This window comes from Simochromis diagramma, unplaced genomic scaffold (genome assembly GCF_900408965.1).
Source record: "Simochromis diagramma unplaced genomic scaffold, fSimDia1.1 OVJJ01000344.1, whole genome shotgun sequence".
Lineage (NCBI taxonomy): Eukaryota > Metazoa > Chordata > Actinopteri > Cichliformes > Cichlidae > Simochromis > Simochromis diagramma.
Genome location: NW_024387375.1, coordinates 13,573,430 through 13,598,421, shown reverse-complemented (window position 1 = coordinate 13,598,421; position 24,992 = coordinate 13,573,430). Strand labels below are relative to the sequence as shown.

The 24,992-nt window shown below is 41.1% G+C and overlaps 1 protein-coding gene across 3 annotated transcripts in view; it reads right to left on the bottom strand.

The window, feature by feature from the left end:
• The window catches only part of lekr1 (leucine, glutamate and lysine rich 1), a 96,857-nt gene extending 72,690 nt beyond the window's left edge, over positions 1-24,167 (bottom strand). The window contains exons 1-2 of one of the 3 annotated variants that reach the window (XM_040008609.1): positions 23,654-24,167; positions 15,385-15,467 (exon numbers count right to left, since the gene is read on the bottom strand). Coding sequence is in view for 2 of the 3 variants with exons in the window: in XM_040008610.1 (XP_039864544.1) it covers positions 15,385-15,467; positions 18,166-18,169 (87 nt within the window). In the remaining variant the exon portion in view is untranslated. Of the gene's footprint in view, positions 1-15,384; positions 15,468-18,165; positions 18,468-23,653 lie in introns of those variants that run through there. The other 2 variants (XM_040008610.1, XM_040008608.1) reach the window with 2 other exon arrangements.
• Positions 24,168-24,992: the final 825 nt, after the last annotated feature.

Sequence of the window (24,992 nt, the reverse complement as noted above, 5' to 3'; positions counted from 1 at the left end):
AGAGAGGTTGAAATGATCAGCAACCGTCACAAATGCATCAGGGAAAAGTCAGTAGAGGAGACAAAGGAAGGAAGGAGAGGTTTGAAATGTGTGTTGGAGGGGTACTTCTCAGGTTGTAAAAATAAATACAGAGGAAAGATAATATAGTGGGGCTCACAGGGGGATGCTGTCTAGGATTGCATGCCTTCTCCTTCCTGACCCTCCTTTTCCTGTCCGCCTAGCTGACTATCTCACGTGTTCCATTGGGTGGAGGCAGGGAAAGGGCAGCGGCAGGGAAAGAATCACCTATGGCTCCCCTCGACCGGCGCTCGGCCACGCATCACGTCACATACAAACACTGGGTGAGGCACAGCACGGCATGGCATGGCACGGCACACAACAAAACCCATAGCTCGAGGAGCAGACAGCGGGCAGAGGTCTAGCTGTGTTCATTTTGCTCTGCTTGTGTGCCTGTTTGAAGACTTTGGCTGTGTGGGAGTTAATCACTCTGCTTTTTTTGAAGTGACTCAGTGCTTAACTTTCAGTGTAGCTAGGTGGCTTTCCATCCATCTTCTAGCACTTCTAGAAAAGTTAAGCCTCCTCCACCTTGGCCGTTGGATCAAGGTGTTCCCGGAACAGCTGAATGATTCAATCCTGGGGCCCCATTCTGGTAGGACACACCCAAAACATCTCACCCAAGCCCAGAAGGCATCCTGATTAGATGCCAGAATCACCTCAGTTGGCTCTTTTCAAGGTGCAGGAACACAGAACAGGGTCAATGAAGCACCAATCCGTCCGGCACTCTCCCCTCACTTGTGAAACAATTAAACTCCTCCACCTGGGGGCAACCACTCATTCCCGACCTGGAGTGGGAACTCCACTTTTTTCCTGCTTTTTTCCTGAAGCATGGCCTCACACTTGGTACTAATTCTCACTTTCGCTGTTTCACACCAGTCCAAGATGGAGGTCATCACCTGATGAAGTGGTTTAACGACTGTCAAACTAATTACAGTATTATGAGCTTACTAACATGTAACATGTGCAGGTTGAAGACCAAAAAATAATGATAAGAAGAAGGTCTGTAACTCAAAGTTTTTATCAGCTTTTATATTTGAGTTTCATTTACCATTCCATAATGGACATTCTTGCACATCAAACGGTCATAAATATTACATTGTTGCACATACAGACCTGTTGCCTTTACAACAAGTTGAGCCTTTCAAGAGCTGATTGTGAGACAGGAAATCTCCTGAGAGTGATAATAACTCTCCAAAAACTGTCCTAGGCCCTGCACTTTACAACTATTGTATGATTTAACCTTTTGATTGCTTACACTATAGACTACAGTGCACTGTAATTATATGACACCAGTACAATCAAGCCAAGAGGATCTGATGATTTGGTTTGTCTTCTGAGAGTTTTGAAACCCAGACACAGTCCAGACACAGGAGGTGGAGACAGGACAGCCGGGCAAGCCAGAGAGCAAAACGAGCCAGAGAGAGAAGAGGCATTGTAGTCTGTTACGTTAATCAGAGTTAGCAGACAACACATGTGCTTCCGTTAGCCCCACTAGGCCACACATCACAACACACGGCTCGGCAAGACATGGCAGGGCGCAGTCAGCGCAGAGGGGCTAAAGGAGGTAACGCCGACTGAGCTGTGTGTGTCTGCCCTTCCTGTGTATCTGTGTCTGTTTTCAATTTTTTTTTTTGTTGACATGCAGCTTGTCGGTGAATCCGTGTCGTCTTCCTACTTATCCTAATTTTGTGTCCTTCATTTGCAGTTTAAACTGGGTTGAATGGCTGTCTGTCTGAACCGATGGCAGTCAGCGGAGCGCAGCAAATGCAGCCTCATTTCACCTTCTCCAGCCAGTGAAAACAAGTGTTTTGTCTGCAGCGTTTAGCACTTCGCTGAATCCGAAAAAGAAAATCTATGCTCGTGAATGACTGAGACAGAGAGGTTCTGAGCTTGGCTGGATCACCATCGCCTTCTGAGAAAAGCAGAATGTCGAAGTTAATGAATGTTCACGAGAAAATCCCTCAGTTAATGGGATCTGCCATAATTATTTAGTTGAAAGCACCCAGAAAACACTCTATTAATTAACTGTAAGCGGCGAAAACAGTCGGCAAACATAGAGAAAATAATTTTTTATACGAGCAAACTTCTCTGTTGAAAAATCGGTGCAAAAGAAGTCTTTGATCCTGTCACCCCTTTGCTCAGATGCAACTTGACATCGTGACTTGACCTCCAAGGAAGTTAGGGTGTTTTACCAAACAGGAATAAAGACGCAAGCAAATACAAACATATACAACAATTAATAATGTCCAATAATGTGTGCGGATCCTTCACGACCAACTCCTTCCTAATAGCAGCAGTGACCTCGTAATGAACTGCAGGTTATCATGCAATATTGTCACTTTGTATTACCCGGTACCCTGACAACACCCGTGACAATATTGCACAATAATCCCCCTGCTGTTTCTCAGTCATTACAGCAGATAAGCATTGAACTGATGAAACATTTCCCTCTCCCCCCTCTGTCTTTTTGTCTTAATCTTTCCGTCTTCTCCTAGATTTACAAAAACAGACTGAAAAGGGGGCATGAGAGGTGAGGGTGGAACAGGAACAAAAAAACAGCCAGAAGGAGAAAGAAGGAGGAATTTTGTTAAGGGGGGGGGGGTTATAATGATTATAGCGAACAGACAACACATGTGCTACCATTACCCAACGACCTCCTGAAATATTATTGAGGGAGGAGGATACGTGAAAAAGAAAAGACAGACAGAGAATAACACAAAAAAGGAGTGATGTGTAGCATGGTGTAATTTACTCAGACATGGGGACTGTGTCTCCTCTCCTCCTTTTTGTCTGGAATACTTTGCCATGCTCACATTAAATATGGATGGCTGAGTGGAAGCAGAACAAGAGCAGCTGAAAGCCCTCAGCAGGACAGTCAAAGGATAGGACAAGGCAGAGGCTTTATGACTTTGATCTGAACCTGGGCATCTATAACAATAAACCCAGAGAAAGATGTTGGATGAAAGCACTTGGATGTTAAAAATTTTCATTACTCAGGCCATAAAAAAACAATTAAATGTAGCAAATTTGCACTTTTAGAATTAAGAAGATAACAACTTGTATTTTTCATTGCCTAAAATCTAAGCAGTCTTAACAGTCTTAACAGTTTTTCCTGTAATAGCACTTGCAGACCAAGCTTAAGACAATAATAATATATACACAAGCTTTATTTCAGTGTGTGGGCCAAAAAAACAAAGAAGAAAAAAATGCACTCATGCAAAAGTGGAGTAGGTAGAGACCATGGAGAAACTTCTTTTCAGGTTTGCTAATACTCAGTCTTCCAATATGTAATAAAGATAAAGCTGCCACGTAATAACTTATTTTCTCTCCTATCAACGCAGAGGGCGTGTGGTCACAACATGGACTCTGATTACAGTTAATGACATCAGCAGCTCTGTATCTGCAGACTAGTAATCCTACATGGGAAACAGGGGCTTCATCAATTACACAATGTGAATGCAGGAAAACATTTAACCAAAAAAAATAAAGAGTGAAAAAGTGATTGAGGAAAACACTTTGTCCCAAATGATTAAAATAAGAAAAAAATACCATCATTTTTACATTTACTTGTACATTAATGTGTAAAAAAAACACTGTTACTGTCTTATTTAAGAATAGTCATATGAAAAACAAAGTTATTCACATGACTCTATCCAGTCATGTGAATAACTAAGTAAACCCTCACTGATTACATAGGAATTAAGAGAGTAAGCAGAACCCGGCTGCTGCTAATCAAATGCACTTGATTGATCACTTTGCTGGCCTGAAGCATTCATGCGTGTGTTAACACAATGCTAACAAGAAAAGGCAGGGAACCTAGAGAGGCAATTGCTGTTCCCCATCAATCTGGGAAGGGTTACAAGTCCATCTCCAAACAATCTGTAGCCTGACATTCTAAGTGGAAAACAGTCAAGACACATTTCAATCTTTCCAGCAGCCGACGATGACCCAGCAAATTCACCCTCAAGATGAAACCGTGCAATGCCCAGAGAAACTGCAAAAAAAACCCAAAAGCTACATCTCAGACTCTACAGATGTCAATTAGTGTGTTAAATGTGAAAGTTCGTGAAGGTAGAATTAGAAAAAAACTGAACAAGTATGGTTCATTTGCACTTCTCACACAAGACTCCTGGAACAATGTCCTTTGGACAGACAAGACAAAAGTGGAGATATTTGGCTTTAATGCACAGCACTATGAAATAATCCATGTCAGCACAAACACCTCATAACAACTATCAAGCCTGGTGGTGGAGGGTTGGTGATTGGTGGGGTTGCGTTGCAGCCACAGGACCCTCCCATCTTTGCAATAGGATATATATGCATATATCACGATATGGCACATAAATTTGTATGTGATATAAAAATGTCATTTGGTGATATCATTGCTATGACGACCCACATTTATGTTGCATGCAACAGCACTGGGCATATCTGGGAGCAGGAGCCACATTTCAGCTTCCCATTATTTAGCACCTAAAGAGGAGCTACTTCAGCAACCAGCAACGAGGAAAACCAGGCTACAGAGGAGGAGATACTAGCAGCCAGTGATGTGCAAACCAAGTAAACTAATGACTCCACTAGCATTCACTAATTGTGCTCCATACAACAGGGACAGTAGATGGAAATTATTGATGGGGTCACATGGTGGAAAAGTAGAACGTTAAGTTGCTAGTTAAAAATCTTGACCCAAAATACAACATCCCAGGTATTACTGTTTGGTATTACTATTTGATAAGAGTTATAGGGATAAGTTACTTTAGTTATCATTCAAAAAAAAAGTTTAAAGCAGTTATTTTATAATTACATTTTCCAGGAGAAAAACTGCCTAAGTTACTTTTGTGCTTACATTAGATCTTTGCTCTGAACCCAGATATAATGATGTGTCACTAGCTTTGCACTTTTAAGCACCAATGTTTTGTTTAGGATCTCCTGTTTTGTTGAGAAAGTGTGTGTTGTGGTTTGAAAGGAATCAACATACATGCAGATATGTGGGTCTCTGTCTATATAAATATATGAGCGAAAGAGTTTTGAACTTTGCATCTTTCTGATGTCACTCTCTGCACTGACTTCCTCTGATGAAAAGACATAAAGACCGTCTTTCGCTCATCTCACTTGCTCACATAAAGTGAACGACTCGACCTGTTTTTGCTTCACAGACCACAACATTTCTGAAGTTAACACCAAGTAATGTCCCTTGCTTCTCTAATTGTTTTTTTTTTTTTTGCTTCCTCTCTGTATCTCTTTCTCACTACGCTTCCCTCTCTTCAGAAGATGAACGTCTTGTCCTGTTACACTGTGTGTGTTTGAGGTCGTCTCAGAGAAGTAAATAGGTGGTGTAAGCAGCTAATGGAGAACAAGAGGTGCTCTGCTGTTGCATAAAAAGACTGTGGTGTACTCTGCCGGATGCTGCGCTGAAAACAGCTCATCCTTCTAGGCCAAATGTGTCTGAAAACTATGCCAAGAAACAAGGAGCACTTTTCTAAGTTAAAGTGTCACTTTGGCATCTTGGAGAATAAAGAAAAGTCCTGACAAGCAAGGAGAGAGTGAAAAGACTTTGTTGTGAGTTTTGGGGGCAGTGCGGGACAAAGAATTATGCTGTGTCACTGTGTTAGCAAAGGAGAAGATCCTGAAGCAAAAGGGCCCAATAAAAATAAAGACTGTCTATAAAATACCCATATGCCATTTTTAACCCAGTTTTAAGCATTTTGGCTGCAGTTAAGAAGCAACTGCAATTAGACAAGAGAGTAAAGTGCTGAGTCATCAGCTAACACAACAACCATTCATAATATGGGTGCATGGTACAGATCTGTCAGCTGTAATTAATACTTATACTAGAATTTACTTTAATAAGACTTGGGCACAGTTTCATTGACATCCATGGCATTAAGAGTTAACACGAAATGTGGCAAAGCGTCAAGGTCGTCAGTGGCTCAATACAATGACATATTTATGTCATCATCGATCAATCAAGCCTCCCCACTTAAGTCTTAATACAATTTAAAAAAGCAACTTATTTAAAAAAACATCATTGGTCATGAAGAAGTTAAAGAAGCTAGTTAATGGCACACTGAACTAAAAATAAGATAAACTAAGAAAACTGATGATTAGTGATTGAACTGATTTTTTAAAAATTCATAACTGATTTTAATTAGTGGCTGTAAGCAGCTGGTCCCCCACAAGTTCATCGTACAAAACTGTTAGCCTCCGGGTGCTGACTTTCAATTGATAGGTGATTGCCTTGTGGGAGGCAACCTGTCTCTAAACAGCAACAATGTGTCTCAGAGTGATTGCAATCACTCTCAGACAGATTTGTGAAGGTTTGCAAATAATTGCTTTAAATTTATAAACACAGACAGATTGCCAACATGTTGTAATCGATCTGAGTCAGTCTGCGATGAAGAGCAGAACTCATCTACGACACATTTCTTTGCAACAAGGACTCAAGTCAACTGGCTACCAAATAGTTGCATTCTAGTTATATTTCTATATAATACTAAGGTTGCTGAGCACCTATGTCATTATAGAGTTAAACTGCCATCCTGCAGCAATGATGTCACTATTTGCGGGGGACTTTCTGAATTTCTATTTCAAATCAGGTTCCAGCTGGACTTTTGTAAATGTAAATAATTCGATGAGGGTTAATCATTTGGAAGAAATGGACATGTCTTATTGAGATAGAGAAATCAATTAATGTATAGAGATTGACAGACCACGTGACTTTCGCGCATTGCATGCCGGGAACTCGTGGCAAAACAATCCAAGTACCGCATCAAATGCAAGCATTTGCAGCACCGCAAAACGTTCATTCTTCGGTTTCAATAAATTCTTGCTTTTTCTTTGCCCCCCAAAAAGGTATGTACAAAACGAAGGAGAACAATGCCGGTCCGTACAAAGACAGACTTGATGAAAAGTCAAAGAAAAGATACGAGGAAAAAATCAAAGGAGTGAAAGGGTCAGACCCTTACGAGCACACAGAGGGACAAAATACGTTAGCGTGCTGCCCAACTTTCACCACGCTCATATTTATAATTATACGCTTCTTGGAGTGAGTGCATACACTCATGAAGTTTAGTAACTTCAGGTCACTGCAACAAGGCCAGGTACAGTTTACCGACGGATGGGTGCAGGACCTTGAAATGCACCGTGTAGAAAGTAAAGACCATCGTACCTATCATAAGTTTACCAGTCTCACAAATCGTCTTCATAAATACACATTCGTTAACCGTTTATTAATAGGACCTTTGAGCTCAACGGTAATTAATTAGTAGTGGAAATCATTTACGCATCACAGAAATGTAGCAGTGACAATAATATTGTATGTTGTAATGGCACTGGGCAATTAGTGATACAAAAAAACTGTTTTACCCTGTGAATAAAAGTATGTTTTTGTCAATGTACCATGGTAATAACAGAAGCGAAACGCAATATTGTGTCAGGACAATTTACTATTTATGCACAATAAAAAAAGGAGCGACAATTTCTGTTCAGCGCCAGACTTGCTTGTAACCTATATCCAGTGTTGGGAAGGTTACTTTTAAAATGTATTCCATTACAGAATACAGAATACATGCCCCAAAATGTATTCTCTAACGTATTCCGTTACGTTACTCAATGACAGTAACGTATTCTGAATACTTTGGATTACTTAATATATTATCATGCTTTTTACAACAACGTGAATGTACTATTGCTGTGTGATTTATTACTATTACTGAAGGTCCGCGACTCCGAACTGTAGTAAAGGGACCTCTGACTAATACGGCGGGGTCCCTGTCGGCTTGTAGCCGAAAAATAGCTTTACTTTGTTGTGTGGGTCAACTTTTCTTGTGAGAGACAGAGAGAGGCGTTGAAAGACTGCTCCAACGGAACTTATGGGGCGCCGTTTGTAAAGTGAAACATGCTGAAATTAACGGCAACATTTTTCCACATTTAGCTCAAAACAAGTAATTTTTTACAACATTTAGTAAAATATTTGTAACTTTTCATATTTAAAACAGAATTTTAAATGTTAAATCTAAATGTTAAATATTCAATCTAAATGTTAAATGTTAAATCTAAATATTATATTTAAATCTAAATGTTAAATCTAAATATTACATTTAAATCTCAATCTAAATGTTAAATCTAAATGTTAAATGTTAAATCTAAATATTATATTTAAATCTAAATCTAAATGTTAAATCTAAATGCTAAATGTTAAATCTAAATGTTTAGGCTAACATGCAAATTTATTGCACGGATCAGCGGAAATACCAAAATAAAAGCTTTCCGAAAACCTCCGGTGCAAAAGTGTGCCGGTAATGGTCAGACACGTTCTCACTCCCAAAGCGTAATAATTTTCGCTAGGTGACAAATTGTCAACATTTTATGCTTTCGGGTACCCAACACGTTCCTAAATTATGGCATCGGAAAAAGGAGAGCACATGAGAACCGTTTGGACTCAATCTACACATGTTCGTTCATTTTCTAAAAATCGATTTGGAAAACACTATTTTACGTCATTTAACTGCTAGTAAAGGTTACGAATAAGGTTATAGTTAGATAAGGTTAGGTTTAGGGCTGGAACACATGGCTGGAACGTCTATTATGGCGGGACCGTCATTCCACTGGAATTCAGCCATAACCCGACCATGAGAAAGCACGTCCGGCGATTTAGCTGAAAACATCGGAAGATCCGTTTTGTCGGCCATCCAAAGGTTTAGCAGTAGTGCACTCTTAGCAGCTGCAGTCTCCACTTCACAATCGCTGCAGCACATGTCCAGCAAAATCGCTGGACATGCTCGTAGGCAAGAAGTGAAGCAGCACATGGCGGGGAGAAGTGAGGAAGAGAACAGACACAATTTTGCACCGGAGGTTTTCGGGAAGCTTTTATTTTGGTATTTCCGTTGATCGTACAATAAATTTGCATATTAGCCTAAATATTTAGGTTTAACATTTAGCATTTAGATTAAACATTTAACATTTAGATTTAACATTTAACATTTAGATTTAAATATAATATTTAGATTTAACATTTAACATTTAGATTTAAATATAATATTTAGATTTAACATTTAGATTTAATATTTAACATTTAGATTTAATATTTAACATTTGATGAAAAGTTACAAATATTTTACTAAATGTTGTAAAAATTACTCGAAAAAATATGTTTTTGTAAGGTTTTGAGCTAAATGTGGAAAAATGTTGCCGTTAATTTCAGCATGTTTCACTTTACAAACGGCGCCCCATAGGAACTTATTGTTTTCGGAGGAAAACACGAACACGGTGTACAGTCGAGTCTTAATAGCTTACTTACAACTGGGCTCATCAGGCACTCTTCTTGGCTGAAGTGGTTATTATTATATTTACATGCTTCCAGCTCCCGTTTTTGCTAGATGACAACTCGTACCTTTCCACTCCCCTTTTTCTCCCTCCTCGCTCACAGACACATAACGTGTATGGCAGTCCATTCTCCCTGCAGCACGGACTACACTGCCCATGATGCTACATTCTTTAGAGCTATGCTTGTAGCATTCTGCCTGTTAGCTTAGCACAACAACAACAACAACAACAACGAAAAGGCGCTCTCTCACCCAGGAAACACACAGTCGCAGAGAGAGTGAGCGTCGCCCTGTAACCATGGCAACCGTAACGCTGCCGCCTGGAACAACAGAATGTAGCTGTCAAACAAAACCCAAACAGTCCTGACCCGCGACAATATGAAACAGGAAAGTACCGCAGTGTAATCCATTTATTTCAACAAAGTAACTGTATTCTGAATACCACCTTTTTAAACGGTAACTGTAACGGAATACAGTTACTCATATTTTGTATTTTAAATACGTAACGGCGGTACATGTATTCCGTTACTCCCCAACACTGCCTATATCACCAATTATGTTAAGAAAAATGACGTATTAACTACAACAGAAGACTGACCTTTGTGGAAATGCTTTGGAGCAGACTAACCTGTGAGCTGGAGGGTTCTGGGACGTTATATTTTGTCTTTGAATGGCTGCAAACCAGACCATCCGTTGCCTCTTTGTTACTTCGGAAACATGGCTCGAACAATTTCTCTTCAACGACGTAATCCGATAACAACCGATCTCTTTACCCGTCGGCTTTCCATGGCTGTCATGCGACCGGCTATTGCAGTTAATAATACAACAGCTTCTTGCCATTTTTTGTGTTTCTTTTTATCGCTGTATAACTGATTTCAATTGAAAGCCTGCGTGCGCTAGTACCTCTTGCCACGAGTTCCCAGAATCCTTTGCGGTTTTACCCCTGAATGACGTCACATTTTCAATCTCTATTAGACAATTAGACTCCAAGCGGTGATAGGATTTAGGACAGGACTTCCCAGGGTCTAGACGCTGGTGGCAGGGAAGATGTGAAGGACAGACTAGCAGCCGAACACCCAGGAAAGCAGGGAGATTTGTGATTGCAATTGTTCTTTATATAAATTTCTGTGTGTGCAAGCAGCAACATGTTTGCATTTTCCCCAACTTATATACAGGCATCACAGTAATAAGTTGGCAAAAACACTTCATAGGTAAGTGTCACAAAATCCATTGAACACAGTGACACTAATTTTGGCCTTGCTGTGATCTCCAGCCACCGTTTGTTCAGTGCGACTGTGGCATAACCATTTTGCTATATAAATGCATGATTATATGCATTTATATAGCATATAACCATTGTTTTCCTCTATCATAGTTTATAGTGTCAGCCTCAAGCACTCATTTAAAGAACTGCACAGTATGGCATGGTAGTTTGCTTATTTGTTTTTTACTTTTTTGGTTGTTTTTTTAATTTGCAAAAAATATAATTTTGGTCAGAAATGTATATATCTTATGACAGACTAAAAGGATGATACCATTGCATTTTAGAGTTTTACCATCTGAGTCCTCAAATTGAATAATGTTTTCACTGGTACCTGTAGAAACATGCCAACAGCAGTCTGATCATCAGCTTAGACAGTTAGGTGTGAATTGATTTTCAATTCTATGACCAGCAATGGAAAAAGGGGGGCAGTGTTATCTGCTCCATGAATAATGATTACTGATGTGTCCTTGAGAAAGACAAAGAACGAGACTGAAGGGAAGTGTGACTGCGTTCACATGACACAGGGTGAAACTGCAAAGCAGCAACATGCGTTCTCAGCATGTTTGAGTGAAAGTACAAATACCAAATTTTAGTTTCTCTTGAAAAAAAACTGCCAACCGCAGAGACATAAATCGGTTAACAAAGGTTCTGCTTTGTTTAAAGGATGACTGGTACTGTTGCCTTGGTATTCAATGAGGCTCACTAAAATAATCAATACAGAGGAAAGCACAAAGTTAAAAGAATGAACAGCTTAAATAAAAAATAATAAAATAAGAGAGCAGGAGAAAGTCTACATGTGCATGAAAACTGTATTGATAGTTGGTGATGTTGCACTATGTCCTGTCCTGAAATGTGAGGCTTTTTGTTAATGACTGTGAACCTGTGGCTGCAGTTAATCACCTGCATCCCTCACAATAAACATACTGTTGGCATGAAAGTTAAGTGAAAGTATTTGTTTCAGTGCCTGAGTGCCTGGGTGAGAGGCATGACGTAGGTGTGTGTGTGTGTGTGTGTGTGTGTGTGTGTGTGTGTGTGTGTGTGTGTAAAACAGCAGCCCACCATTAAAGCTCACAGCCAGCCCTCTCCCAGCACACCAGGATTAACAGCACTTAAATGTTCCTGTTAGTACACCACCTCCTCTTTGCCTCCCACGCCAACCAGTACACATGGTGCTGCCCACAGCTTTGCTCATGCAACACACACGACCTCTGTGGTTTTTGTGCTCTTCGCTCGACCCTGGCTGCCTAAGCCTCCAATAAATGGTACTGAAGTGCACCCATTGGGGGGTGTGCGGGGTGGGGGGCTAAGCCCAGAATGTCCTCTATTTCACAGATCTATTGGAATCTGAGTACATGACAGAGGCAGGAACACAGGAAAGGAGGAAGACAGACCCTGACTAAATCAAAGGGGCAAAAATGAGTCTCCTTCTCCAGTCATGCATTAGATTATGTTAATGGCCCTTTCTTTCAGGCCTTTCCTCCATGTCTGGTTATCACATGCCCCCTGTGACAAATCATACACAGAAGGACAGAAATGGATGGTAGGTACCTGCCACAGAAATCAATAACAGAACGGATTCCCATTTGACTCTCAGCAAGCAGAGAGATAGACGGGGGATGTGAATGAATGAAGGTGTTTATGGGAGTCTGCTGGGGGAGACTATGGGACCTTTTTATGAACTCGGGGATGGAACGGCCACCATTACATTAAACCAGGGAGTGTATTGTTCTAAGCCATAGCATATTCCAGTAATTACTAGACAGCAGCAGACAGAGGAAGTGCAACAGCAAAGAAGAAGCAAAGCAACAGCAGAGAGAAGTGCACACACACACAGGGACTTTTTACTACTTTGCGCTTGCCACGCTGGATCAGCCTACATAAATGGGTCATAAATGACAAATGTAACATACTGAAAGATAATCCAGATTTATTGCAACAAGAGTGTGAGATAATAAGAAAAACAAACAGGGATGAAGCATATCATATGGCACCTTTTAAGTTTCAGTGTGTGTTTAAAGTTTCATATTAAAAACAACATTAACAAAATAGTCCACATCCCCAAATATGAAACTGCACTGTTAAGTTTAATGTGGAAGTATTACCTAAAAATACTGAGTGTCTCAGTTATTTCAGAGAGAAAGAGCAGAGGCGCAACATCCCACGTACCCCACCATCACCTAACTAAACCGTTCGCATGATGAGTCACATCAGAATCTGTTTGATGAAGTGATAATTAATGCATTGAATGGATACGAATGCAAATGGGAAAAAGAAAAACCTTATATGCCAGGAATACAGTTTTAATCAAAATCATGATAGTGTCTTAAGATTATACACCCAACCCTAGGCAGCGAAAGCAAGGGTATAGTACACACGCAGACAGGCAAAGACAAGGGTGTATTGTCAAGCTCCAGAGCCTTTTGAGATCTACAGATACAGAAAGACAGTTTCAAAGGTCCCCATCATTATTAACCACCTGCTGGCTGTAAGGATACTAACGATACTATTGTCACTGGAAAATTTGGCTTCATACAAGACTTGCCTCATGGTGTTCAAGGTTCAAGGTTCTTTATTCGTCACATGCATAGTTATACAAGTATAACACACAGTGAAATGTTTGGTTTTGGGCCCGGATGGCTTGGGGATAGAAGCTCCTCTTGAGTCTCTCTGTCCTTGCCCGGATGATGCGGAACCTTCTACCAGATTGCAGAAGTTGGAACAGTTTGTTGCCAGGATGGGACGGGTCCTTCAGTATCTGTGCTGCTCTAGTCCGGCATCTCCTGGTGTAGGTGTCCTGAAGCAGGGGGAGAGCAATCTTGCAGCAGCGTTCTGCTGTATGGATCAATCTCTGAAGGGCTTTTTGGTCCTTAACACAGCTGTTCCCAAACCAGGATGTGATGTTCTGTGTGAGGATGCTCTCCACAGCGCCTCTATAGAAAATCCTGAGGATCTCTGGAGAGACCCTGAACTTCCTCAGTTGTCGTAGGTAGTACAGGCACTGCCTAGCCTTTTTGGTCTGGACCTGAATGTGGGCAGCCCATGTCAGGTCTGAGGAGATGTGGACACCGAGATAGTTGAAGGACTACACCCTCTCCACTGGAGCTCCATTGATGATAATGGGCTTGTAGTCTCTGTGCTGACTCCTTCTGAAGTCCACCACCAGCTCCTTGGTCTTGCCAACGTTCAGCTGGAGGTGGTTGTCCTGGCATCATGATGCCAGATTCTTCACTTCATCCATGTAGGCCGCCTCATCGTTGTCGGAGATGGCGCCCGACACCACTGTGTCGTCAGCAAACTTCACAATGGTGTTGGAGCCATGGGTGGCCACACAGTCTGAAGTGTAGAGGGAGTAGAGCAGTGGCGAGAGGACACATCCCTGAGGTGCTCCTGTGTTGATGGTAATGCTGTTAGAGACGCATCGACCCACAAGGTCCCCTTCTAGATAAGGCACAAGTACAGGCCTGTCTTAAGTTTGCCAGTGAACATCTAAATGATGAGGTTATAGGATCAGAAAAGGATTGGGAGAAAGAAGAGAAATCCTGAGTGTGACCAAAAGAACACCATCCCCACAGTCAAGCACGGAGGTGGAAACGTTATGCTTTGAGGCTGTTTTTCTGCTACAGGTACAGGATGACCTCCCTGCATCTGGGGCAATGGATGGGGACGTGTACATAAAATCTTGGTTGAAATCCTCCTTCCCTCAACCAAAACACTGAAGACATGTCGTGGATGTGTCTTCCGGTATGACAATGATCTGAGGCAACAAAGGAGTGGCTAAAGAAGAAGCACATCAAGGTCATGGAGTGGCCTAGCAGTCTCCAGACCTCAATCCTATAGAAAATCTGTGGAAGGAGCTGAAGTTTCGAGTTGCCAAGCAGTAGCCAAGAAACCTAAAATCCCTCCTGAGACATGTGCAAACCTGGTGAGCAACAACAAGGAAAATCTTACCACTGTGCTTGCCAACAAGGGTTTCTCCACCAAGTACTAAGTTTTTTTTTTTACTTGGGTATCAAATACACTTTTCTCTAAATGACATGCTAATCACTTTATAACTTTGATGTTTGGGTTTTTTTTCCAAATCTTTGTTTGATATTCTGTCTCTCTCCATTAAAATGAAACTGCCATAGAATTTAGAAACTCTTGATTTCTTTGGAAGAGATTTCTTTCATTTCTTTCCCCTGCAGAATTCACAAATTCAGCAGCGGGTCAAATAATTATTTCCCCCACTGTAATGTGATTCGTGGTTAAAAAGGAAAAACAAGCAAGATTCCCTGATCATTAATATTCATACCATATGGCATATCATATGGGAAAATGCAACCGCCACCTCACATTGACAAGGAGACAAAGCAACACGCTGCCGTTGCCGTGTTACTGAGAGCGAGCTTTACGTTAAAACAGATGGAAGATTACAAGAGGAAGCATTGTTCCATTTCTTATTCAAATTATATGGATTAGTGCAGCATATGGAGAGGGTGCAGCGACGAAGCACACCTCACATTGCAACAAATGTAATTTCAACACATTTACATTTCTGAGTTGTAAAAAGAAGCACGTTTGTTAACAACATATGTGGTTTCAAGATGGTGTTTCATTAACATGGTGCTTTAAAAGGTACAGTACGGTCCAAATACATGTATAGAATGAAAATGACTTAATTTTGCTTTGTTAAGACTAGAATCTGTGTGTTCAGATATAATTCTAACCAAAATAATCAGGAACTTTCAAAGTAGTGCTAACCTTTTGAATCTCTTCAGGCAAAGGGTAGATCAGAGGACTGTGAAGGTCCGCACTTATGTCTTTCTCCTCCACCTCCTGGTCTCCTAGAAACAAGCAGAATTAGCTTAGTTAGTCTTTCACTTTCAAGAGAATAAAGTAATCAAACCATTTATATAACATCGGATAGATGGCATTTTGAAATTGCTTCTTTTGACCAGCAGTCCAAAATAATCAATGCAAGCTGCGATTCAACAGAGAACAGCAGCAAATTGGTACATAAGAATACATTTCTGAATGACTAATAGATTTAAAAAATTGTTTGTGAGCAATTTTGTTGGTCAGGTAAAGCTTTTAATGGAAAGATAGTTTTTTGGAGTTTTTTTATGGGGCTATTGCAGGCAAAGTGAAAAGAAAGTACACCTTCTTTCACTTCTGTTTTTTATGTATTGGGGCATAAAAATCAGGTCTTAGAATTAGGTGAGTACAACCTCAGATGAACAAGACAATTAACTGAAGCAATGTTATAAAGAAAAGTGGACCACAATTTCTGCACAAAGCTGCGAGAAAGTGAGAAAATCATACAGAAAAAAAGTATTTTAAGGTATTGCTGATAAAAGTGGTTCTAAAAGTCACTGAATCATGGGGTGTAGTTAGTTTTTCACACACTGCTTCTGCATTTTGGCTGCTGTTTTCAGCATAAAAGTGGGTGGTACTTTTAAACTGATGAATAGCACTTTGCCTCTAAGGTTAATGTAAGGGCAAATCCCTTAGCGTGATGTCCACCATATTAAACCCATTTGTGGTACACTCTATTCAGTAGATTAATCAGTTCAGATTACAGCATTAAGCTAAGAGACCGTAGCAGCTTTTTGCTGCTGGAGGTATTTTGACTTCACAGCCAAACACTTGCCTGTCCTCGACTGCAAACTGTTTCAATTTTCAAGCCTGGGGACTTTGCAAAAAAGCAAGGCTCTAATAACTTTCTGTGCTGTGTGTCATGGTTTATTAAGGATGAAGGTGATATATAGGTGTAATGCAAGAGACTTATTATTTGTCTGCCTTGTGCTCTCAGTTTGTGTAATTGCTACAGTCCCAGCTAAGGTCTTTTCCCTGTTGTGTAATAGACGCCACTGAGATAAAGTCAGTCATGCGGGAATGGATGCAGAAGGTCGCATGAGGAGAACAGCAACACAAGCGTAACCAGGCCTCTGTCTATGTGCGAGTGCACGCTTTTAGGGCATTTATCTATCGGCTTGCCATTAGTGAGGGGAACGGAACACACCAATCCAACACTTGACCTCAAATTAGATACCTCTGGCTAACTCAGACCCAGAGGTCGCTCCCATCAGATGACCTGCTATGTGCCACACATTAAATGCACTTTGCGGGTCATTGGCAGATATTGAATGAGAAGACGTATGGGAAAACGTACAGCACAGACACAAAGGATTTGGCCAGCAGCACAATGCAAACAGACAGACAAACATCAACAACTGCAAGTAATCCATGAAGTCATGCAAAGACAGACAGTTTGGCCCCAATGCACCCGCTAAAACCTTCAAGCATTCGCATGTAAACAAGCACGAGTACTCCCTCTGTGTCTTTCACACTCTCACGGCAATGCAGACACATAAACCCAATCCAATCAAAGACCAGGCTTCATGCTCACGCACGCTAATATCCTGATTGCCCCCCTACTGGCTTTAGGCTTTGCATTTAAAACACAGCAGAGATCCTCAATCACTGGCTCACACAACACAGATAAATTAGTGACATCCTGTGACAGCATTAAGCCAGCCTACCCTTTTTCGTGGACACAGATATAAAAGGCCGATTTTGCATGACAACCGTTCCCCTGTGACATTTTGCCTGCTTTAGCCCTGATTGGACTATTAATCAATCTAATGTGAGAGAGGCAAGCTGTTCATAAACTCATCTATTCAGCACGGGTGTAAGCCTTGAATCGTGAGAGGAAACATACACAACAACACAAAAAGTCAACAGGGCTCACAGGGGGCTTAAATAACACAAAGACAAGCATCGAAGGCCATTAAAAAAAAGGATTTTACTGCAAAAGAAAATGTGCCTTCAGCCATCATCATCATGAAGGATGCACGATGAGATTATATAACTGTGTTTTAATAATCCACCAAGACTACTGTCTGCTTAAGAAGTATAGCAGCATGAAGTCTGTAATAGTTGTACAATATATGACAAATATATGCCCGTACTGTCTGGTAAATACAGCGTCAAACTGCATGTGTACATGATTGAAAAACATCCAAATCTGCAGAGGTGTGAGAAGGTTTTGAATGAGATTTCAGAGGTTCTCATAGACCTAAAACTTATTCTGCAGCTTTCCCATGACCCCCCCAAAACACAACACCATGTTGTATTCCTGCAGCAGCTGGCGCGAAGAAACGTCTATAATATAATGAATCTGAATAAAATATTAAAAACTGGACAGCACTGAGCATGCATTACTAATGAAGGCAGACACATATCTAAACGCTGGATCAGCTTAGCGATGTGTTTAGCCGCTGTGTACAGAATGCAGCCAGCTACTTTTTAATTTCAGTATGTCACGAAGTGTAATTTAAAAAAAAAACCATAAGGACATGAGTCAAAGAGAATAATTAACTAAGGCTAATATTAAAAAAAAGAAAAGTAAACTCTTAACACTAGAAACAAATCAGTGCGCTTCTTCTTCGGTCTAGTTAACTGGGGTTAAACGAATGTACAGCCTTGTTACTTTTTTATGTGTCGACTATGTAAAGAAGTAAAGAACAAACTGCTACCTACCCATTATCTGGCCTGAAAAATAGGTAAAAATAACAACAAGGCATTAACAAGTTTAACTTGCGCGAGCCACGCGCTGGCTGTTGCTATGGCTACGACGTAACTACACGTAGAACGTCCAAAGATCACCACGACGTTAGCATGCTCGAGCACCGGATACTTGATCGTCTACCAAAATAAAAGCAGCCACCTTGGAGACCTTTGTTTCATTTGACACGCACTACCACGTTTGAAGCGGTTACTTATTTGTGAAACCGTTTGCTTTGTTGCTATAGCAGCTTTGTTTTAACCTCTTGAGCAACACTTAAGACAACTGCTTTGTCCATGTTTGGGGCAGCTGGAGTGTGCTGAAGGCACATAGGGTACTTTAAGTTAGTTTTAACCATAACCATACTTATTATGTATACATGGGTATATTTTGAAATAAAATAATATCAGCATAATACATAAGTTTATTACTAAAGCAAGTATGACTACAATAAAAAATACACAAATATTAAATGCATAAACAGACCAGCTGTGTCATGTTTCACATGGGCAAGTTTGGCAAAAAAAGAAAAAAGAAAAGAAGCAAAAGTACTGATACTCTGTGTGATTCAATTACAAACTTTAACCTAGTTACCACACGAAGCTGCCTTCACTCATTAGCACCACACAGGAAGGCGACACTGGCGTTGATCCCCTCATGTAGGCCTAATCTGAGACCATAGAAGTAATGGGTCACTTTTAAAGGACAAATTTGAGTTATTGTGTGTAAAACAGCGACACGCACAGTGCCGTGAAGTCACATTATCCGAGCTTTTCCTGCTCGCATGCACAGGTCACACACTCCATGCGCTGTTTGGGATGTGTGCATGTAGTTCATTGCCTCAGAACTAATGCGAAATAGCGGCCAGACATTCCCGCAGGGGGTCGGCTTTTACAGGACACATTGTTTCATAGTAGTAAATGGTTAACAAATGTCATTGGACCTACATTTGCGCCTTATCCTGTGACATCATTGCTGTCATCTTTGTATTTTTCCCCGTGACTGATGGAAAATTGTGAATGTCGCCTTTCCTAATAGAGATTGAGAGCGTGAGGCAGGGTGAGATCCCTGGTCTGATTTTATTTGGGATGCGTGCCGCACTATTTATGGGCCCATCAATGAATCGTGCAGACTCAGTCGCTCTGATGCAAATTGCATTCGCCCACTCAAGTCTAGCCTACCTCCCTTCCGTGCCTGTTTATCTGCCTCGGCAGCAGAAAGAAAGTGGGCGGGGGGGCGAGTGGTGATCGTGACAAAAGCGGGAAAGGATGTACTCAAGCAGAGACAATAAACCTCTCACCCTACCGTAACAAAAATGAGGAGACAGAAGACGCACCTCCTCTTTGTCTCTGCTACTGACCAAATCCCCAAATACCCCCCATGGCAAGGGCATGAAAATAAGCACAAGAGCACAAAGTGACCACAGCTGAGTCCTTTGTCACGTCACGAGTTATTGCTTCAAGTATATTTAAACTCTGCCATAACTGTCCATCTACAGGAGCTGATCTGCTAATTGAACCCCTAATTTCCTTCGGGATTAATAAAGTATTCTGATTCTGATTCTGAACCCAGCCAAAGTTAACTGGCCAGAGCTGTAATTTATAATATATTAACAATAAGACTAATAATCATTCCCTGTCATAACTGCCTGGTTTACCCTTGAACCGCATTTGAGGCGGTCTCTGTGGCAAATTAACCTAATTCGGTGAGGTGCTTCCAGTGTTTTTAGGGGCTCTGAGCCTGCAGGGACCGGGAGCTTGGCGTCTATTGAGTCTGTTTCCGGCACGCTATGCTGTGTGGGCAAGTGTATAATGAAGCATGCTGAGTGTCTGCTTGCGTGCGTACGTGTGTGTGTGTGCAGTGAGGGAGGAAGGAGAGGGGAGGGGCGACAGGAGAAAGTGCGTGTGTGTGCGTCTATCTGTGCGTGCAAGTAAAGAAGGGAGGAGGGGTGAATATGACCCACTCTTCTTTTTTTGGCACGATATGACTAATATTGTCACGCCTGACATATTTAGGCTAGGCAGCAACAAATAAATAAATTAATTAAATTAAATGTCGAGGCCAAATACGCAGGTGGAACTCACCAAAAGACCTTGCCAAATGTGCCACAGACATAACCACAGGCTTTTATTTTCATGTTTTGGGATATAACTTTTGTGAAATAAGCCAAACATTCCCATCCCACACACTTTTTTCAGTGGATACGTGAGCAGCTTTGTTTGTTTTGTTTTTTTTTTGTTCCTCCTCATCACGCATTGTCAGCTCCGTGTAAACGTAAGACATGTCCACCTGTTATCTTGCGTCATTGTGGCTGGCTCTCCTGCCCAGTTTTGTCAACCATCCACTCACTTGTTTCCTCTTTGAGTAAGAGAAGAAACCCCCATGTGTGATTCACAAAAGATCTGCAGAATACTTATTTGTTAACTTTCCCCACATAGGAGACCCGGAAAGAAACTCGCAGTTAAAGCCCAGTTTTGATTTAAATAACCTTCCTTTAGCAAGCCCACTCTGAGTGGGCGAACATCATACTAAAACATTACCAAAAAGTAATAGAGAAAACAAATCATCTTCTTTGTTAGATGGGTATAGTTTTGTCTTAGCTGTGGCGTTACTGTAAGCTAAGGCAGTTGATGCTTCCATTGTCATTCAGAGGCTCACATTTGGTTGACTTGCTGTTTATAACTCAGTTGATATTACATTGTACACCAGTTTCATATTTGGTGATGATGTCCCTTAAAATCCCCAAAACCTTGACAGATGCTGGCCCAGATATAGGCCTAGAGTCTCCCTCTCTCCCCCCCCCCCCCCCCACACACACACACACACACACACACACACACACACACACACACACACACTCTTTAAAACTCAGAGAGGTATGTTGAATCAAAGCATGCTCCTTATACTGTTCTGTTGTACAAATCCTTATACCTTATATTTATATATATTTATAGTCTAACCTCATGTATATACTGTATATATACTAATTAGTAATCCATCCCTTATTTATTCCATAATTGACTCCAACATCTTTACACCCGGCACCATTTGCAATCCATATGAGACATAACGAGTCACCTCCATCTAAATTTAAATGCAGGTATCGCTCTATGTGTCTGTCCATATGGCAAACTGTTCAGGTTCCATGGCTCCCATGTTCCGCTTTGGTACAAGGACATGAACTTTATTATAAAACTGTCCTTTTTCACTTATTCAAACATTTAAATGACAACACTGTGAACACCTTTTGTGAGAGATTGGCCAAAGGTGAATATCCGTTTACCCATATTTATATTATAGTCACAAGTCACCTAGAGTGAGTTTTTGGCCACTTAGAACAATAAACACTTTTGCTTTCAGATATGGTTCATCACTGGCACACATGCATGAGCATATCTTTGACAAAAATGGCTGAACCTTTTACCCAACTCGACCTGCACCGGTCACGAGGCAGTTTCCTGAAAGTCACAGGAGTCTAATAAAGATGCTTGCAGTACCTCATCCTACCATTTGAAGCCACCAGTGAGAGAAGCAGCTTGGGATATCTTTTAAGGACTACCTCAGCCATTGTTTGCTGTAGACACATCTGTCCAGCTATATAGCTACCAGTTTCACTGTGTGTGATTCTGATTTGCCTCTGTGTCTGTCTGTCTGTCTTTGGCCCTTCCCGCGTGTTTCTCGCTCTTTCTCAGCCTAATGGGTTCTCTACTGCTCCCTTTCTGCTTGAATTTCTGGTAGCTTGCCTGTCTTTCTCTCTGTCTTTTTGCTTATCTATGGATCTATTAAGTGACTGTCTCACTGTATGTGTGTGTGTCTGCGTGTGTGCTGAATGGATTTGCATGCGAGCCAGTAGGGTGACCCTGCTCTCTCACGCCAAGGCTTCTGTGGAACAAATAGGACTGGTCGGATGTCGTGACAGCACTCACATCAGTTTAAATAAGAGCGCCTGTGCTGCAGCCGTGCATGTTTGCGTCTCTGTGTGTGAGTGTGTGTGCGTTGAAGCAAACAGCCAGGCACGCATTTAACCAGAAAAGGCTTTGCTGGGCTTTGTATGCGAGTAGGAGTGAGTGCTTCTGTATATGTGTGTGTGTGTGTGTCCAGGGTGGTGCACAGTATCTTGTGAGGTTTGAGGTTTCGTGAGGAGGAAGACAGATATTAACAGTTTAATGAGCTCAGTGGGGTTTGCACAGAGTGACACACGGGCCAAAACACTCCACGGAGTTCCTTTCGGCAGGAACAGGTTCGTCCTGTAAGGCCAGCCTGCCTTCTGAATAAATGAACGCCGTTGTGGGGTTAAACAGAGTTCACTTTGACATACATCACTGCAATTATAATGACTACTGACCACAATTGTCATTTAAAACACTTAGTCGTGATGCCTGAGATTTAAAATAGACGTGTTATTTTAGAGGGTGCAGGCGGGGGCAGCTAAACACTGGATCTTAATTAAGTTAATTATTTTTGGATTGTTTGCTTAAACAAAAGGTTCGTTTTTACGCCTGTTTCATTTGCTTCCTGCTCCCATTCGGTCATTCAGATTGATATTTCCTTTCATTTTCTTGTGTATTTCCAACAGCTACTGCAAATTTTATAACCATTATCTACAGTCTTTAAAAAACGCATGTTAAATTGATTTTCTTAATAAGCTTGAAAAGACAAAAGGAAATAAAGTTTCTTTTTATAAAAAAAATTGTCATGTCTGTAGGAGATTATTTTCTGGAGTAGACGTTTCTAGTGAGTGACAATGAACAGAGTGCAATGCAGCGCCCACGCCGATACAAACACCATCTATTCTAGTGCACTTAAAAAAAATAGCCAACCTAAGGTACATATTTAAGGTGAATGCCATATCTACCTATGACTGCTTACAAGTCTGCAGTGGACATTTTTAAATCTACCACAAGAACGAACCACGGTGCTGACAGTTTTCTTTTGAGGTTGTCGTGTGTGTGTGTGTGTGTCACATAACTGTTGTTTACCGTGCATTGCAGCTGTGGGAAAAGCTCCATATAAATGTGCACTAACGTGCTTTGTGATTACAGTTTTTGCCCGTGTGGTACTGTTACTACTTTAGATTTACAGTGCTGTGAAAAATGCTTATTTTGAAGCTTAACCAAAAATAAGTGTTTCATGTGCTGTCAAGTCATTTTTGGGCCAAGGGAGTGGCATAAGGCTATGTTTCATGAAGACAGTGAGGACAGGCAGCACTCAGATAAGCCACAGAAAATGGATGGAAGGATGCATGGATGGAGTGTGCTTTGGCAATGTAAGATTTTATCCCTCCCCTGACCCCCAACTGGTCAGCAGATGGCTGCTCCTCCCTCCCTGAGCCTAATTCTGCTGGAGGTTTTTCCTGTTAAAAGGGAGTTTTTCCTTCCCACTGTTGCCAAATGCGTACTACAAAAGAAGAAAAAAAAAAAAAAAAAAAAAAAAAGATCTCAAGGTTAAATCGACCAGCCATACCTTTAAACTAAACCGCTACGAGCCTGTTCAAGTAGTGTGGATTCAGGATGCCCGCTGAGCTCTTGCATCGCTGCAGACCCTGACGTGTGACGACAGATGAAACACGAGGAAGATATGCGTCATAGTTGTAGAACTGGGAGAAGTGTGTGATGAGTGCGGCAGGTGGCTCTTGCTTTGGAAAACCCTTTAGCTGCAAGTCACGAAGACGTTTTTTGTTTGCGCTGTAGCTGTAAAGGGAGTCCTTGGAGCTCTTTCTCAGCAGCATGGGTAACACCGTGTAACACACATGCACAGCCAGCAACCCTGAGGCGGCTACGATTATGGTCTCCTGAGAAAACAGAGAGACAAAGAGAGAGCAAGTAGGGGAGATGAGGAGTGTATGCATGTATATGTGGCTGTGAGTGAGCTGGCGGCGAGACACAATTAACGCAGATTAGTGAAGACACACTGAGAAGCCGAGTCCGAGCCCTCGGAGCCCAGAGACAATGACCTCTGGGAGAGAGAGGCACTCACACATTACACTACAAATGTGTAGCTATCCTGCTTGAGTTAAATACCATGTATTTTTTTTACTACTTAACATTTTTAAATGGCTTCTAAATTCCAGTCGGAACAATACATTTTTTTAGTCTGTTGTCACTTGTGTCAGCTCACAAACCCCTGAGGAATACAAAAGTTCAAGTATCAGTGAAGCAACAAAAAGATGTGATGACTATTTAGATTAATGGAACCTGTCATCCAAACACCTAATGTACATTTTAACAGATGGAGTACTGTTTTGACATAAATAAATGTGGTTTTTAAATGAATATGAAGTAAATCTTGTTTGACAGTGAGCCTGCAATAAAAATCAAACTTCACAGATTGAGTTATGTCACAGTTTTCAAATCATAACATCTACAGCGAGCTTCACATTATTATTCTTTATACACAGTTTGAAAAGCAGAGATCCATTCTTAAGTCATGGGTATGCAAAAGCTAGACAAAAATTCACATCAAGTTGTGAATTCCAGCATCTGGTGTTACTTAAAGCAAATATGCAACATGTACAGGCAGAAAAGAAAGGGTCCCAAGATTGAGCCCTGAGGGGCACCGGGATGTTCTTTTTCTAGTCAGCAAAGAACAAGGAAAACAACAACGTCTGTTCTACAAAATTACACCTGAATGTTCTATAATATGAACCATTCATTTTGGTTTCTGTCTACTTTATATGTCTATAAATAAATGAACAGCATGAAAAGGAAAGGAAGTTGTAAAAAACAAAAACACATAACATAAATTGACCAATTTTACAACAGGTGAAGCATGTAAAACTACAGATATATTAAAAACACCAACA